The 17,007-nt window shown below is 49.3% G+C and overlaps 6 protein-coding genes across 6 annotated transcripts; 3 read left to right on the top strand and 3 right to left on the bottom strand.

Annotated features, from left to right (window-relative positions):
* Positions 1–3,345, bottom strand: BDV27DRAFT_139199 (uncharacterized protein). The gene is made up of 5 exons (XM_032069399.1): positions 2,442–3,345; positions 1,220–2,381; positions 1,052–1,160; positions 674–999; positions 1–615 (listed from the first exon to the last, which is right to left on the bottom strand). Exons 1-5 carry the CDS (start codon positions 2,699–2,701, stop codon positions 13–15), a joined length of 2,460 nt encoding a protein of 819 aa, XP_031920612.1. The 5' UTR covers positions 2,702–3,345; the 3' UTR covers positions 1–12.
* A 1,230-nt stretch (positions 3,346–4,575) lies between these two features.
* On the top strand, positions 4,576–6,351 carry BDV27DRAFT_139198 (5'/3'-nucleotidase SurE). The gene is made up of 2 exons (XM_032069398.1): positions 4,576–5,274; positions 5,432–6,351. Exons 1-2 carry the CDS (start codon positions 5,047–5,049, stop codon positions 6,311–6,313), a joined length of 1,110 nt encoding a protein of 369 aa, XP_031920611.1. The 5' UTR covers positions 4,576–5,046; the 3' UTR covers positions 6,314–6,351.
* A 230-nt stretch (positions 6,352–6,581) lies between these two features.
* On the bottom strand, positions 6,582–8,646 carry BDV27DRAFT_84828 (DUF5427 domain-containing protein MTC1). Its single transcript, XM_032077767.1, has 2 exons — positions 7,835–8,646; positions 6,582–7,779 (listed from the first exon to the last, which is right to left on the bottom strand). The coding sequence occupies exons 1-2, from the start codon at positions 8,415–8,417 to the stop codon at positions 6,803–6,805; spliced, it is 1,560 nt and encodes a 519-aa protein (XP_031920610.1). The 5' UTR covers positions 8,418–8,646; the 3' UTR covers positions 6,582–6,802.
* A 1,395-nt stretch (positions 8,647–10,041) lies between these two features.
* On the top strand, positions 10,042–10,849 carry BDV27DRAFT_139193 (carboxymuconolactone decarboxylase family protein). Its single transcript, XM_032069397.1, has 2 exons — positions 10,042–10,109; positions 10,170–10,849. The coding sequence occupies exon 2, from the start codon at positions 10,240–10,242 to the stop codon at positions 10,795–10,797; it is 558 nt and encodes a 185-aa protein (XP_031920609.1). The 5' UTR covers positions 10,042–10,109; positions 10,170–10,239; the 3' UTR covers positions 10,798–10,849.
* A 452-nt stretch (positions 10,850–11,301) lies between these two features.
* BDV27DRAFT_170453 (uncharacterized protein) lies at positions 11,302–11,751 on the bottom strand (the record flags this gene model as incomplete). Its single annotated transcript, XM_032075304.1, has 3 exons — positions 11,302–11,468; positions 11,513–11,613; positions 11,697–11,751. 3 exons carry the CDS (start codon positions 11,749–11,751, stop codon positions 11,412–11,414), a joined length of 213 nt encoding a protein of 70 aa, XP_031920608.1. The 3' UTR covers positions 11,302–11,411.
* A 1,415-nt stretch (positions 11,752–13,166) lies between these two features.
* Positions 13,167–15,422, top strand: BDV27DRAFT_164431 (uncharacterized protein; the record flags this gene model as incomplete). Its single annotated transcript, XM_032073688.1, has 1 exon — positions 13,167–15,422. The coding sequence occupies one exon, from the start codon at positions 13,167–13,169 to the stop codon at positions 15,420–15,422; it is 2,256 nt and encodes a 751-aa protein (XP_031920607.1).
* Positions 15,423–17,007: the final 1,585 nt, after the last annotated feature.

Below are 17,007 nucleotides of genomic sequence, written 5' to 3'. Positions count from 1 at the left end.
TAATCGTACCTTCTAATGTGCAATCTTGGAGGTACCATTCGGGGCACCGGCCTGTTCGACCAGCTCCTTGCCCCTGTCGATCCAGTTCTGGAATCCTTCATCGGTAGGGTCTACTGGGAAGTCATCCCAGACCGCATTCTCCGTATCGGCGTACGTAGACCACACCCCCTTGGGAACATCGGCAGCGCACCAGGAAGGAAGCTTAGCCAACACACAGGTGTAATAAACATAAAGAATCCTACAGAGCAGGTCGACCCGATCCACATAGTGCTGCTTGCTTGGGTCGGGATCTTGACCACCGTCTCCAAGGCGCTTCCACCAGGAAACTCGCCAGCGGAGTGTGAGGAGAATATTTCCTAGCTCGTTCAAGAAACGCAAATGCGTCTCCTGAGAAATCTGCTTCCATTTGATGTTGTAGAAGTCTCGTTCCAACTTTCGGAATCCTTCAACCTCCAGCATCCGGCACACAATGCGGGAAAGCTGCGCCGCTAGGAGAATCTCACGTCGGTCGTCCGCATTATGGATATCCATTGGCCTTTCCTGGGCTCCTTGGTGGAGAGGAACAAAACTATAGCTCGCACGACTGGGCATGTTGTTCCAACGTGAGAGTAAGGTCTGAAGTTTAAGAGCGTCAGTGGTCTTATTCACCTGATAAGGTGGTTGTGGCACTCACATAGAAATTGTTCATTGGGTCACAGTCTTTGACACAGGTCAGCCAGTTCTTCGACTTATCTTTCGACTCGACTATCCGTCGGTCAATAAACTCGAGGAAGTTCGACCGAGAGTTGCCATTGTAATCGCTCAAGCTCCTCAAAAATTTGTAAGTTTCTCCCAGGTCAAGAACATATAGAGAACCCCAGGCTTGGCTGGCGCGGATGTTGAATCGGCCTTGCCGTTCACCGAGGAAAGATATGAGATCGTTCAAGTCGAACTCTACCGGAATATCCATCCGAACACGACCTGTCCTATCCAATGTAGGATGGTTGACGGCTCGTTGAGCTAGGTAAATTAGCATATGACCGGATTGAGGACGAATAGAGTGTTTACATACAGACATAGTTGCATGTTCCATACTCCACGATGTTTGCAAAGCAAGCCCGAGCGCATGGTTGCTCGTGGAGCGTAGGACGACAAGCATCGCATGGAGCGTTTCCGTCACACTTTTCCCATTTCATCAGTACCCATTATGGATGGAGAGAGTGATCGCCGGAAAGCATACCTTTCGCTTGTTTAGACGACACTGCACGCAGGTGTCCTTGTTCTTCCTTCGCAATCCAGCATTTGCCCGACCGACCATGGTCAGAGGTCCTTTACGACGCGCCCCACGTGGCGGGGATACGAAGTCTGCTGAAGCGATGGATCCGCCCTGGCCATCCTCTTGTACAATCTGCAGGGGCTTGGGCTGACCAAGGTCCAAAGAATGGTTCGAGCTGCGCTGTTTACGTTTCCGAACAGTCGCAACAGACTGCAGTGCGAGCGCCTGTGGCCGAGCAGTCGACCGCGGTGCTGCCGACGACGATGCCCGAGATCGTGACGGGACCGAAACAAAGAATGACTCGGATGGCGTCTCGCTCACCATGAAAGCCGTCGCGCTCTGGACGGGCTGCGCTATCCCAGGCTCATCCTTCTGAGTGCCCTTCCAAGGGCCTTCTTCGTCCAGCTGTTGCTCGGCAAATGCCGGGGCATCATCGCTCGTCGCAGAGTAGGAGCATTCGTATACACCAGCAGAAAAGTCGCCGGACACCGACGAGCTCTCCGATTTGTACTGAAACCCATCCTGTCCCGGGTTTTCTTCTTTGAAAAATCCTGGGCCCTGCGGAATAGTTGACAGTGAGGCAGGCGAAGTCATGTTCGATGGAAGTTGAGACTCCAGGCTGTCGAGCCAGCGCGATTCGAGGGACCTCAAAGGGGTCTGAAAATCGCGGACCGCGTTCATTTCCTTGTTTGGCAGTTCCGATCCTAGCGGAATCGAAGCTGGGGTTGTTTGATTCGTCATGCTCTCGGGGGAAGGGTTAGTAGAAGGCTCCGTCCAAACGTCCGGAGCATTGAAGGTGAAGGGCTGGGGCATGCTCTGAAACGCCAAAAAGTGCTCAGATGAGATGTCGGACAGCCCATGCCCCTGCGGGAGCTCCCCAACATCATCGACAATGACGGTGTTCGTCGAGGTGGCAGGTTCTTTGCTGTAGGGATAGAGGAGCGGCGGTGCTTCCATGGGGATTCCGGTCGTCATGGCGTTGAACAGTTGATAATGGGGCCATGACTCATCCAGCTGGAAGTTATCGTCGGCCGAGGATGGCAAGGTTCTCGGACTGACGGTGCCGCTGACGGTACCCTCGATCGGTCCATCGTGGATACCAAATTTCTCCGGTGAGGTAGTCTTGCTATCGGGGCAAACCCCATCAGCTTGATGCACGGGGTGAAAAAGTCAGAGGGAGCCGCACCTGCTCTCACCACTGTGGAAACCACAGGATTGATCTAAATAGGCGGCATTGGAATGGTTTTTTGCCAGAGACCCATGCAGGGAATTCAACTCAACGATATCAGCATCGTCCTGGGTCGAGTCTTGGCTGTTGTCCCACTCTAGCGGTTGTTCGTATGGTGGATGTTCCCACGGTGATATCGAAAAAGTAGTGTCGGTTTGCCAATTATCCAGAATTTTGGGGTCAATGCCCGCAGCCGTACCAGTACTCCCGCAGTCCATACAGGGGAATGGGAGTCGGGGGGAGGGGGGGGAGTGGGAAGGGAGAGATGTGGTTGACCTTGAGAGAGCTGACAAGGCCTTGGCGCGTATGTTGTTGGGGATACGTCGTGTTTCAGGGACGGAGGGCTCTCACAACAACCAAGAGCACCGACCGCGACGCAGATTTCTTAAATAGCGGACAATATGACTTCTTTCGGAGGACGGCAAGCAGGCGACAGAGGTGAGATGATGAAAAGATGATGGTGTGACTTGGATGGAAGGTAGAAATTCGAATGCGCTGACTTGGTTCCCCACCAAAGATTTTGCGGCGATCGGCCTTCCGGTGCTAAAACTGATAAGTTAAGTTCAGGTTCCGCACAGACCAAAGACTGATTGTGTGCTTTCACCACGTTTCACTTTGGGTGGTTGATTCCAGGGAATGCAGTGGGGGGGGAAGGAGGGGGGAAAGAAAGGAGGTTTCTTTTTTATTTTCACTTCAGATTGAAGTAACTTCCTGCGAAGGTTTATAAAGTATAAATGTCTTAGTTCTCACTCTTACTCGGTGGGATTGATTCCTGCGTGGTGATCGACCAGCGATGCTGAAATGATTTCCTGTACTCCGTCCTACACAGTACTAGTCAGACCGGCTAGTCAGTATGTTGACTACACTTCCATCCATTACGGAGGACTTTTTTTTTAATTTATTTTTATTTTACTTTTTCTTTTTAAATTTTCTGTACCACCGCTGCATCCGACTGATCCGCATTCTATTTCTGGTTGGTTGATTTGATAGCGAGGTCAAAGAAACCACTAGGGACCTTAAGAGATGACAAGACTGGGATTACGCGACAGAATCATCTCATGGAAAACGAGGAATGGTGGAACGGGGCGTTCGGCGCATTGCCCCATGTGCCCTTGGTTGACCATTCTGACTCGCGAATCCAACCCTGACCCGCTATGGAAAATGCAAACAAAAAGGATAAAAAAAAAAAAAAAACAAAAAAAGAATCAACAACCGATTATCATGATTTAAACAACACTAAAATTCATCTGCAATCAGTCAATCATGAACAGGGATCATACTATTCTAGAAGGGGGACCCTTTCTGGTTTGCTCTTGGGATGGGTCCACCTTAAGTACTTAGTAGTTTTGGTGATCATGATCCTCTTTTCCACTGGGTCCGAAGTCGCCTCACAATGCGACAACAAAGAAAGTAAAAGACAAAAAAAAGAACGGATTGCATATAGTATACCGTTCACACGGCGATAAGTCCATCTGCGGAGAAGTAATAAACTACTAGGAAGGTCCATATTAGGTAACCTTCCATATCGCCCAAGGAGATACGTAGTACTAGATATATATAGAAGAGTATCCCTGCAGTTGATATAGTTTACTATCTCGGCTCTCTTTGCGCAGAGGGAATATTATGCGGAGGCTCATTGAACGCATTCACTAGCTGGGAAAAACCCTGACTTTGAATTCAGTGTCTCCCGATATTTCTCCTGAAGCGAAGCCTGGATCCTCACTCGGTGGATATGAAAATATTAAAATAACGTCGCTTCCAAGGTCTCAAGGCGCTAGACCTATCCAGGAAGGCATTGCACGAGCCGCCCTGAAGCCCTTAACAGGCGGCAATATGAATTCATGCATATACCCCCTTAACAGTCAAAGATAAGTGTCCTGGGAACAGGGAATTCAACTTGTTGGCACAAATCATATCTTATCATTGATTGCTGCATTCAAACCAAGTCAGATCGGACTAGTGATGTGAGACAAGATCTCAATAAGAACACAACACTCGGCAAACAAACCCTAGAAGTTAGTACACAAGAGTGCGTCCCTTCTGGGTCGAGTACATATCAGTCTAGCATTGTGTCTCGTATATATACCGTCGACAATCTTGACAATTCCCTTCTGAAACAAAGGACGACATGCCGGAGTATATAAACATCACCCAACCCGGCGCTCTCTCACGTCACCTGATGGGCTCTCCTGAGACAGAGTCTTCCGATGAAGACCATCTGACCATTCGAGAATTTCCATTGCCGCGGCTCTGATTAGTTTCCCAGCTGCTCACTAACCGTTATTTGCGGACGGTGACATTGTCGTTCTCCACGAGTGCGATGGCTCTTCACCGCAGCCTCTTTTTGGGATACCCGTGGTCTGGTTATGTATCCCTACGTACGGTAATCTTTCCATCTTTGTCTAGTTATTCTTCTCCATACGGGAGGTACGGTCTCAGTCATGACTAATGTACAATACCACATTCCGATATGGGACCCCCCGCAGCTCCAACATCTTCACCGTGACCACTTTGGAGACTACTTTCCCCGGTATGTCTTCGGTAGTAGTCGGGGTATGCAGTAATGAAAAATGGCACTCCAGGCTCAATTCTTACCCAGCAGAGTCTGCCCTATAAATACTATGCGGATTCCAAACTCGGGTCCAGAAGAAGATCCAAAGCAGTTCAAAAGATTGTAGTTCCCAAAAAGAAAGCCCGAACGGGAATCCCGATTTCATCACCACTTGATTTTCCCACCTCCGCCAAGCCCTATAGATCGACAGACCGGACTACCTTCAACATGCATATCTTGGTATGGTCAACCCCCGTGTCACAAGACCATTACGGAACAAATCATAAAAAAAAAAAAAAAAGAAAAGAAAAGAAAAGAACTCAATGCAACCAACCCAAACCGGAGAAGCAATAGGACAAGAACTAACCAGAACCCCCGCGGATTTGCAAGAAAATAGGTGGTGAACGATGATGGACCGCCCTCGAAGCGTCTTTCGCCTTACATTCGCCCATTCGTCAACGCCCTCCAAGACGCAGGCCACCTCGTCTCCGTAGCCATTCCCGCCGCCTCGCGATCCTGGATCGGCAAAGCCCACCTGATAGAAGCCTCCCTGAAGGCAACCTACGTACCCCCCTCTGCCTTCCGGGACGACGGAACATGGGATGAGACCTTCGACTCCGCAGAGACCGAGACCCAGCCCGAATGGGTGGTCATCCGAAATGGCACCCCGGCCAGCTGCGTCCAATTGGGCCTGTTCAACCTCTTCCAAGATCGTCCCCCCGTCGACCTAGTCATCTCCGGCCCGAACCATGGTCGCAATGCCTCGACTGTGTACAACCTCTCATCCGGAACGGTCGGTGGCGCCCTCGAGGCGGCCACCTGCAGCAAGCGCGCCATCGCTATCTCCTTCGGAAGTAAAGATCCGCAGCCGGATGACATCATCAGCGCTGCGGCGCGACATGCCGTGAAGGTTGTCAATTATCTGTACGAGCATTGGCATGCGGATGTTGAACTGTACAATCTAAACGTGCCGATGCGGGAGGACGTGGAGAGCAGACCTGTGCGCTGGACGGAGGCCTTACCCTACTACTGGCCGCGCGGTTGTATGTATGGCGAAGTGACCGCGGATAAGAAGGTGAATGGACACACTGGGCCCGCCGTCAACGGGACGAGCGGGTCGCATCTCAAGGAGATAGATTTTACCTGGGCTGCGGAGTTATCGGAGATGAAGAAGACCCTGCAGTCGAGTCGGGAGGGCACGGATGCCCATACGGTGTTGAACGGTGATACAAGGTATGACATTGCCAGTGAAAACTCCCTGAGTGTGAACTTTGGATAAGAGCTGACTTGTCTTAGCGTCACGGCTCTTCGTGCCAATTTCTGGCATGTCCCTGATCTGGAGGGGCCGATTAATCTTGACGATTGAGATGAAACATTGAACAAAATGAGATGATGAGATAACTAGATACCCGCGAAGACTCTCTTTCGGCTTATAGCGCTAGAGTCTTCACTGTTGGATTCAATCATTGCATTGGGAGAACATACGGCTGTCACATATATGCTTTTGTTGCATCGCTTGATGATTTTTTTTTTTTTATATATATAATACGGACAAGGAATTCGGTTGAGGATTATGTACGCCTTACGAGGCGATAAATCTATTTGCAAAATAGCTCTGTGGTGGCATGACTGTATTAAAGAGACGCGGACAAGCAACGCAGAAGAACAAGGAGAAAAACGGCATTAGAGTATCATCTGATCATGGTCTTTAAGAATAAGAGTCGCAGGTAGAACAACTGAAAAGAGACAGCTATGGAACGAAACAGTCTTAGAGCGCCCGCGCCACCTCTCCTGCACCGCTTTCCACGACTGAAGCCTGCTCAGCACGCATCTTACCCTTTGCAACTCCCGCCTCACCAACACCCATTCTCCGGGCCACATAGCGTTGCGCCACAACACCGATAGCTAAAGTGAGCGCTTCTTCGATCCATTCAGCAGCCCATTCACGAGGGTCGACGCCGCCACTTTCGATGATCTCAGCAATGTCTTCCGAAACAGGGGCTCGGTGCCACATGTCATCGGCTGCAGTGTCTTCGGTGGCGGGGACAGCTGCATCGAGCCAGTCGATCCATTTCTGTGGAACAGCCTGGGAGATTGTGTGGAAGGCGATGCCGTGAATGGGGTCATGGAGGTAGAGAGCGAAGGTCACCTCCTCTTCCGTTGCGCTGGGAACATCAACTACGCCCGGCGGGGTCGGCTTGTCAGTGGTTGGACCAGCCTGGAACTGCTCGGTGGAGGAGGTTTGGCTAATAGCCTGGATGGCGAGGAAGATATCGCTGCTCCGGACAGGGTTGGATTCGCTCAGAACCTGGCTAGCTTGTTTCGCAGCTTCTTCGACTCCACCCTTTGCAGAGAAGAACTCCGTGGCGTAAGACTCTGCGCTTGCGCGAGCGAGCTTGCTAGCCTCTACAGAGCCACGCACGGCCGAGATACTGCGAGGGGTTCCAGGCATAACTGTGCGCCACCACGGGCCATCGCGCCAGCCAGGGGTAGACTGGCTACCCGTTATATCCAACCCCCGCTTTGGCGCAGATTCTTGACCACGTTGAATCACAAGAAGGTCCCCACCTTCGACCTGGGACATCACGCGAGCGAAGACAGCGTAAACAATCGGATCAATGGCGGGGTAGCCCGAGATGTCGTGAGTGATGTGGATTTGGAGGCGTTCATGGGACGAAATTGGGGGTGCAAGAGTGTGGATAAGATTGGTAAACGTAGGGATTGCCATGCTTCGAAGCTCACCACCTTGACAACATTCGTTAGTAAGAAATTGTGCTAGCTGCACGTGGATGGTACATACCGAAGTCTTTCAGTGCGCCAACATTTCCTTTCACCTGCTGAGCCCATTTCTGGGCTTCTTCATTCTGTTGAATTTCTTTCACAGCCGCTTCGGCCTGCTTCATTGCAGCACTGGCGGTCGCAGTCGCAGTTGCGAAAAGGCCTCCCCACCATCCACCACCACTACCACTACCACCGCCCGGGGCGGACTCTTTAACTGCTGATTTCTCGGTCTTGGGTGGCTGCACATCCGGATCATTGTTCACCGCAAATGAAACCCGGGTACTCTCCGTGGACTTACGGGGCACAGATTTCTCCTCACTAGAACGTCCAGTTGAGGGTGTAGCTGCAGCAGGTTTAGGGGATTTGACAGACGGCCTGGGCTCATTTGTTGATAGACGTGGGGTACCGGGCCCACTGCTCGGACGCTGGGAGGCTAGGTTATCAAGTTCGGCAAGGATGTCGTCTTCGGTTTGCGCTGTGGTAGCTGTGGTAGCTGTGGTAGCTGGCTTGGAGGTAGGCTGGTCCGCGGTCGAGTCGACCCCTAGGTCGTCAAATTGAGCGAGAAGCTCATCGCTGGTTGGTTTCGCGGACTTCGGAGGCATCGTGTGACGCTAGTACTCGTTCTCACCACGAGTGAGTGTTTACCATCAGTTGAGAACTGGAGAGCGGAGGCGGTATGGAGTTGGACTAAATTATCTAGCCTATGCTCCCTGAGGGAATTCAGTGTTTTGGGCGGTGGAGACCTGATGACCTGTGCCAAGAAGCGTTAGCGTCCACTGTAAATCAGTTAGTAGACTCGGTTGCATACTAGGAAATGCATATCATAATATGGCTTCCTGTAGAACATACGATTTCTGGCTGGATTGTTTACCTCTGTTTATTTACGCTTCATAGCGCCTTCATATTGGTCGCTGGTGACTGTTTCTGGCCAAGTTTCTTAAAGAATGTTTCATCATGGTAACTACGCCGCATGATGGCATCGCCGCTGGCCAAGTACATACCTCGCTTGAAGTGGTCAGTATGATGAGGATGAGACCTACAGACCATATGGGACCTGACTGCATTGGAGTACAATATTGAGGATAGTCAAGTTGCATATGACTCTGATATCACACCGGCAAGACAGCTGAATCGCACACCTTGATAGTCCTCTTAGTAGTAGGCTCAACCACTTACGAGTTCGAACACTCCATCTTCCATACTTATCCGGCAAAAAAAAAAAAAAAAATTCTTTGGACATATATCAAAGTAGACCTCATTTAAAATTAGAGTATTCGCTATAGTGATTGATATGATCTAGTCTGGGGAACCAAGAACAAGCAAATGTCCTAGGTCTTGCATTCATAACTGCCTCGACGATTTCCCCTGTAACTGAAGAATTTATGAAGTCGTATTTATCTGGGCCTGACAAAATTACTTTGTCATTAATTTTGAATCTGCATGACTCGGATGGGAAGAGCACCGATCTTCACTAGTAGTAAGTACGCTACTATAGGAATGATAAACTCGTTTCGAGCAATTAGAAATTGACTGACAAAAAAAAGATAACTATAATCAAGGAGTATATCAGACTGCCATTAAAACTAGCATTGCTCTATATCAACCCCAAACTTTCATTACTATTGACAGTACTCGTAGAGGCTATTCCTCGCTGTACAGTATTAACATATAATTCTTTGTCCAGACGTTTGTTAGTATATATATTGGTGGATATATCTTTGAGCTTTGCTTAGATTAGAGGATCATCTTCAGTTATGAGCGGACGATGACCATAGAAGATCCTAAAGAGAACTTTGCTACTGTGCTCATGAGAACTATAGCAGCTACCTTGTATGTATCTCAGGTATACGTTGTTCCGAATTGGTTGCGCAGCTGAGCGAAGCGAAGCTAGCATTATATATTTAACTATTATTGTGGCAGCATGATTTTCTTTCAGTATACACGGACCCCAGGTGTTACAAAGCTGTTCGCTTAGTTTGATACAGGTAAGTTTATTCATGACGGGATCACGTAAAAGAGTTGTATTTGACAGTTTTTGATAACCGAAGGAACGGTCTGCGGGGAGACCTTAATAGTTCAACCCGCGGCTTCGGCTTCGATCCCGCATACTTTTCCGCGACTCGTGGGGTACGACAAGATGATAAATGACTCGGCATAAATAGTGGTATCTTCCCACCTGTCTTAGCCTGATGGTACAATTAATGACTTTATATATATATATATATATATATATTCTGAACATAATTACTGTACAGTATCTCGGTTAAGGGCAGCATTTCTATTCATTAAAGAAGGTTAGTCTACCGATTACCGGATCAATTAATCCAGTACTCACTTTTCAATAATTCAACAAGATAATCATCATCCGCTTTACTATCCTTTAGTGGCCTGAAAAATAACTACTACTAAGCGAAACTATTCGACATGCGTATTCCATATGTCCCCAACCCACCCCCTACTACCACCCCCGAAGAGGCAGAAGTCCTCAGTCGGGTGCAAACTCGACGCGGTGAAAAGGGCTTAATACCTCTCGATCTCGCCCTTCTGCACTCATTTCCAGTTGCCGATGGGTGGAATTCGTTCATCGGGGCTATCCGAACCCGCACTAGCCTCTCCCAAGCTATTCGTGAACTTATCATCTGCCGCATCGCTGTGGTCAACGGAGCTTGGTTCGAATGGGATCAGCACTCGCCCTTGCTCTTGGAAGGTGGATGCAGTGCGGATGCGGTGGAGGTTGTTCGCAACGCTCAGGCTGACATCCTCCAGAAAGTGCAAGAGAAGGTGCTAAGGCCCGAGGAGGCTGCGGTGTTGAAGTATACAGACGCCATGACAAAAACTGTTACTGTACCCGAGGAAGTATTTCAAGAATTGAAGAGACTCTTCAATGATCGGGAGGTTGTGGAGATCACTGCCACTGCAGCAGCTTACAATTGTGTTAGTCGGTTTCTGGTTGCACTGGATGTTGGAGAGAAAAACCATTAAAGGACATAATGTGTGATACATATAAAAATACAGTCACGCAGCTATACGCAGCATTTTCTCATGAGTAATTTCTATTTGCCCGTCTTTGGTTTTCGTATACAACTTGCAATTTGTAACATCAACCACCACGTAGCATCTCTTCCAATAAATCGGCATGATTCCTTCATTTCTATCTAGTTGAGTACGCTATATCTTATGTTAAGGAGTAGAGGTTGGTGGACCCGACTGACTTATGTTGTGGTAACCGAATGCAGATATGATGTCAAGCTTCGGTATCATAGATTACAGAACCGAATAAGATTACAGCCTGCTGCCATCCATTGAGAAACATTGCAGGGCAGATAATAATTGGCAGGGTCTGTGAAACGTTCATTGATACAGGGAGCTATTGATAGCCTCCAATGATATTATCTTTATTCTTTGTGAGACCCCTGTTCCTTAGAATCAGCTGGAAGATACCAAACAAATACATAGAATGATTATCGGTTGTTGGTTTTCTCTTGTCAGAGAGACGGCCAAAGGTACATACGTGCTCGGGGTTAGTACTGTACTCTCAAAGGAAAAGCCAGATTGGGACCTGTGCCCGTACATTGGAATACAGACAGGTAACAAAACTACACGGTGGCTCGGATTGGTTGAACAGTACTATGTAATGCGGCTAGGCGGAAGATCTGTCCGGAGGCGATTTTTTTCCGGGAGGCCCATCATAATCGACTTTCCCACGGTGGGTCCCGGCCAGGTAAAATAAGGTAAGAAATATGGCACTACCGTACTGGAGTAAAATAGGGCCTTCAGACTTAACCATGCCCGTCGATGCTTTGACCAGGTCAGGTTAGGTAGGTAATTAATCCGCGTACCTCTCATACCGTATGGTACCAATAGTAAATTCACTACCTTACCTCCTATTGTATACAGAGAAGAGGTTTGTTGCTGTCGGGCTGTTAGCAGGGTCATTTTTTTTCATCTGCCATCTTTCACTACAACACAACGCGACATCTCTTCCTCTCCTCCTCGAATCCTATATCCTCTCCCACTGTTATCCTTTCTGTTTCTTCTCGATACCCCCCCCTCTGTGCGCGTCAAGTTCTCTTGTCTCTTCCCACTTCTTTTCTTCTGTCTGTCTGCCAACCTTTCGTCAGACGTTCATACTTCCTCTACTACTACATGACAACAACTACTCCATCTTGGTCCTGTACAACGTCCTTTCGCCCAGGAACGTCTACTCCAAACAGCTCATTCCACTGTCTATTACTTCAATCTCTTCATCACTAATTCTTTGCGCTTTCTCCCCTACTGTACCCATCGCTTTTCTTCTCTTTCACGAGCGTAATTGGAAGCAAAACCTGCTTATTTCGCTCAAGATTTTACCACTTCGACATTCTCGTACTGCATGTTACCAGCAGAGGACTTCTCTAAAGATTTCCAATTTTCCTTTCTATTACGGGTTTACTTGTGCTCTGTTTCGCTTGGAGAGCCTTTGGTTATTTCGGGTTCGCCCGTGGTTCAGAGCATAGTCTTTTTTCCCCCATTTTCTTTTTCTGCATACCCGCCCGAATTCCTTACCGCGACAAAGTTCTACTTTGCGGACATCTAAATTTACTACACTGCTCCGAAGTCGCCAATTTGTCCTCCATCATCAACTCTACACGTTATCTTTTTTTTTTTTTTTTTTTTGGCAACCTTCTTGTTCTGTCTTGAGCGTGGTTGGGACTATACCGAGTCTCCTCTGCCTACCGGCTCGGCGTTCGACTTTTCCCTTTCAAGGAAGGCAAGACTACGACTTCAATTTACTAGTACTACTATCCCTGGCAGCCGTTCGCGACCAACCCGCAGGCTTGCGAGCTACTGTAGACCCAAACAACTTCTTCGTCGTCAACTTGTCATCCAACACCACACGCAATCCCAACACCATTTATTATTTTTTGTCCATATTTTCCACATACGGCTTCTTTACTTCTTCAGTTCGAAAAGGTATGTTACATTCCGCGTATCTGGCCGGCACTACTCTTCTAGTCTGGCTACCAAGTACCTACTTCAAACCTTTGTTCAGTTTTTACCACTATGGTTTCTTCTGTTGATAGGCCACTTTTCTTTTAGCGGCCGGCCTGTCTGTTTTTTACCTGCCACACGTGGTGTTCTTTTCCCTCTTCTACTATTGCACATGCTGCGCTCTGTTGTTTAAGATTGCGCTGCACGTACTCCGGGTGTCTTGGCACCGGAAGCGAACTTTTCAACCCAAGTTCTACTAACACGGTCTCCTAAAGAGTGAAAACCACATCAACTCTCATCGTTGATACCGATTTTACGTCTTGTTTCTTTGATATTTTACTTGGAATCGAAGTTTCCAAGTCATTTTTCTTTTCTTAGCCATGGCTCCTGTCGCCCAAAGCGACATTGACATGGACAGCCATACTTCGGACATGGCCAGCCACGACTCGCAGCTGCGCCGACAATTCTCCGAGCCACTCCATGCTCATTCTACATCTACTCACTCGCCATCCCCTTCACCCATGACCACTCCTAGAGCTAAGTGCGCATGGTGTGGGAAATTCTTCGAGTCCTCAGATGACGATCCGTATTCTCAAAATGAGGCTCTCGAAGAACACATTGCTACGATGCATCCGCACATTGCCAAGTTCTCTTTGTATGATGGCGTCGCCGATGAAGAGAAAGAAGAAGCATATGACGTCGATGAACAGCCTGAGGATGGCACTGTACCTACAGCCCCAGTGTCTGAAGCAGATGAGGCCCCAGAGGCCGAAGATGATGGTCTAACGGAAGCCGCTGATGATGATGATGATGATGATGATGGTGTTCATGAAGGTGCTGAAGCCATGGAAGGTTACGATAACGAAAATGACCAGAACGACCTTGACGGCCCTGAAGCCGAAGGCGACGGAGAAGGTCATGAAGGCGAGTCAGATCTTGCTCTTTTCAATCAACTTCACGAGTTTTCTCGCCAAGAGGACTCGGTGTCCTTAGACAAACGTATTCATAACCTTTGGAACCTCCATGAAATCAGCAAATTCTCCGGAGGTTTTGACGAGACGTCGGCAAACATCCGTGGAACCTGGATGAATGTCTTCGACGACCCCAAACGTGTCAAGAAACGTGATACATCTGAATTGCTAGTACGCCCAGAACCTTACAAAAATTCAAAGAGTTCTAGAGGAGAATTCCTTGAGATCTCGCCTCTGGAAGATTTCTTGGTCCAACTCCGTGATCCTGAACTACGCTCAAGCGATGAACTCTATGCTATAACCGAAAACATTGCCAGTGTCCTGAAGGTATGGCAAGACGAGTACTTGGCCATCGAAAAGCTCTGCAAACATGCAACCCGGCAAAATGTAAAGCCAACCAGCGATCCACGGAAGCTCGATAGACCCGAGGTCTATGAGGACAAGAAGGAGGCAATGCTCTACGGTTACAAGCATGAAACGAAAGAAGATAAAGTTCGCAACCAGAACCCCTTCGTTCAAGGTGGATTCAAGCCTACGCCAGCTCAATTCAGAAAGATGACTGCCAAAGCTGGCCCGAACAACCCTAACCCTGATGGCTGGCCAACAATTATGAGATTCGGCGTTGAGCATGTTCCCAAATTCCAGAACCCTCCGCGAGAGGAGTTCGTCGGTAAGGCAACTCGCAAGCGCAAGGCTGCAGAGTTGGAAGCGGCCAACAAAGCCAATGAGACCGACGAGGCACTAAACGGGACACCGGCACCCACGGAGGAAGACTCATTTGTCAAGCGGCGCACTCGCACCCGTCGTGCTGGTGAGCTGGATACTCAACCCGCAGGCTCTCCGGCCCCCTCACGAGGCTCAGTTCGTGGCCGGGGCCGGGGCCGCGGGCGGGGAGCTGCGCGAGGAATGTCTCGTGCGGGCTCTGAGGCTCCACAGCCCGTGGCGCCTGTGGCGCCAGCTCGGTCAGTTGGCCGTGGTCACGGCCGCGAGGTTGCAGCTTCCGCTGGGCCGTTACAATCACGTCCTGCAACGGCTCAGTTGGCGCCAATTGAACCGGCGCCCAGCGGAGATTCAGCAACTGCGACTCCCCCCAGCACTCAGGCAGGGGTTGCCCAGGATGAATTACTTGACCCAGCTGAGAAGGCTCGCCGCGAAAAGATCGCCAACTCCAAGAATCCAAAGCGGACAGAGGCCATGCTCAACCACTGGGCTCGGTTCAACCGGGAGGGCCGGACCCGTAACCCGAAACGATCCAAGGCCCAGATTGAGGCTGATCGGGCGGCCGAAGCTGCCAGAAAGGCAGCCGAGCCTCCAAAGACCGTAGGCAAAAAGAAGAAATCGGACAGCCCAGTTTTTGGGGGGCCCACGAGAGCCGACGCAGGTCTTGCTCCAGCACCAACAATGCCTGGGCCGGGTTCGCTGGCGCCCGGCCCTCCTGGTCCACACCCCCAACTGGCACCAATGCCTCCAACGCGGGGCTCAATGGCGCCGTATGCACCCATCGATCCCCGGGCTGTAGCGCCCTTCCCTCCAGCCCCCCATGGCCCTCACGGTCTCCAGCCGCCGCCACCCCAACCCTATCACACCCCATACCCCGAGCTTTACTTCCCGTATGGAGCGGCGGCTGCTGGACTACCTCCCCCAGGCCACACACGGCCTGCCTGAGGTTGCCTGCCTTCTCTCTTATTTTAACCTATTTCTACATTTGTACAGTTTTGAATAACTTCTCTTTTGGATGGAGAGATATGGGCAATGTACACTTTGGATTTCTGTCGATATGTATTACCACCCCATGACTCGAGCATCTGACTTTAGCTTCTGAGCAACCGTGTCTTAATTACTGCTTTTGTTTCGCGAAGTTGCATTGCTTTCTTGCTTAGCGTGTTGGGCCAGCAATCGGCGCAGGGAATTGGCTTGAGTTCTTTTTGGTATAATTTTGCGATATTGGCTCGTTGTTGTCGCTAGACAGCATTCGCCGGGTGACGGGTGGTACTTGTACGCTTACTTGTTTTTGTTTGGAGGAAAACTCGGTGCCATTCCTGGATGATATGGGGTCAATGTCAATGGAGAAGGAAAAGAAACCGAATGGATTCATGTTGCTATGGGATTCCAGATCTTCGGAATATCAAAATAAAAAAAGTTGCAATTCGATCTAATTAACCCCCTTACCCCAATTCTTGCGAGTCCTCGAACACCAATCTCACGGTCCCGCGTAGACTTAATTCAACAAACCAGCTCAAGATCAATCAATAAGAAACCGTCGAGCAGGCAGTGCGTGGGATCCTTGCCGAAATAGATTAGCCAGCAAGGGATGCCTGCAGGGGCCTTACAGTCCACGTGCTGCGGAGGTAAATTGGAGTACGTCCAGGGCGGAAGTCGAAGGGGAAGAAAGGTACGAGTTAGTACTAACTGTCCAACCTTCCGACTGATTATTACCCGACATAGTATGCCGGTCTATCTGGAGGCGTTGAGAGTCGAGACACCAGGATATTATAGTCAGAACGCTAGTCTGAGAGGAGGCAATAATGGTAAAGACTCGATAGAAACCTAATGATAGGGACCTTCCCAATCTGGCATAGAGTGGGAATGGATCATGGAGACTTTACTTTGGTTCTAGTTCGGAAGTCGCCCATCTAACCTAATATCGTAGATGGTGAAACTTGGACTCGACTTGGTCGTTCGCTACGTAGGCAACATCATCAATACCCGGGGGGGGAGGAGGAGGAAGAAACCAATGGAGGGAGTTCAGTACTACTAGTAGTTAACTTAGGTTAGGACTACTAGTAGTAGTACAAGGATCTCATCCAATGCAACAGGGTCGATCATCATTACAGACAATATGATCGGTTGTGCTAGGGATCGATTGGGGAATTTCCGTCATGCCAGGGCCGACATCCGACGAAATTCCAGGTGGAGGATCTTAAAAATTACCCAACGCAGTAATGGATATACAGGGCTGTCAATGCCAAGACTGGTGCTGACTGGTACTTGTGATTGGTCAGGGTCTGTAGTGTTGCGGGGACTCGATCATCATGATTCGCCAGGTTTTAGTCTGCGATTACGCTTCCGTGATCGTCTTTCGTTTGGGATTTTTAAGTCCGTATATCTGATTTTCCCACTTTCGTGGACCTTCCCCATTAACATCGTACGGAGGGCTAGCAGTGGGAGGAGTGCTTCATATATTCCGCGCTCTTATTAATTTGATTCCGCTGGTGGAGTATACTTTGTTTGACTTTTTTTTTTTTTTTTT

Source organism: Aspergillus caelatus, assembly GCF_009193585.1.
Source record: "Aspergillus caelatus strain CBS 763.97 unplaced genomic scaffold BDV27scaffold_441, whole genome shotgun sequence".
Classification (NCBI taxonomy): domain Eukaryota; kingdom Fungi; phylum Ascomycota; class Eurotiomycetes; order Eurotiales; family Aspergillaceae; genus Aspergillus; species Aspergillus caelatus.
Note: the sequence above shows the minus strand (reverse complement) of the source record. Positions and strands in the feature narration are given on the sequence as shown.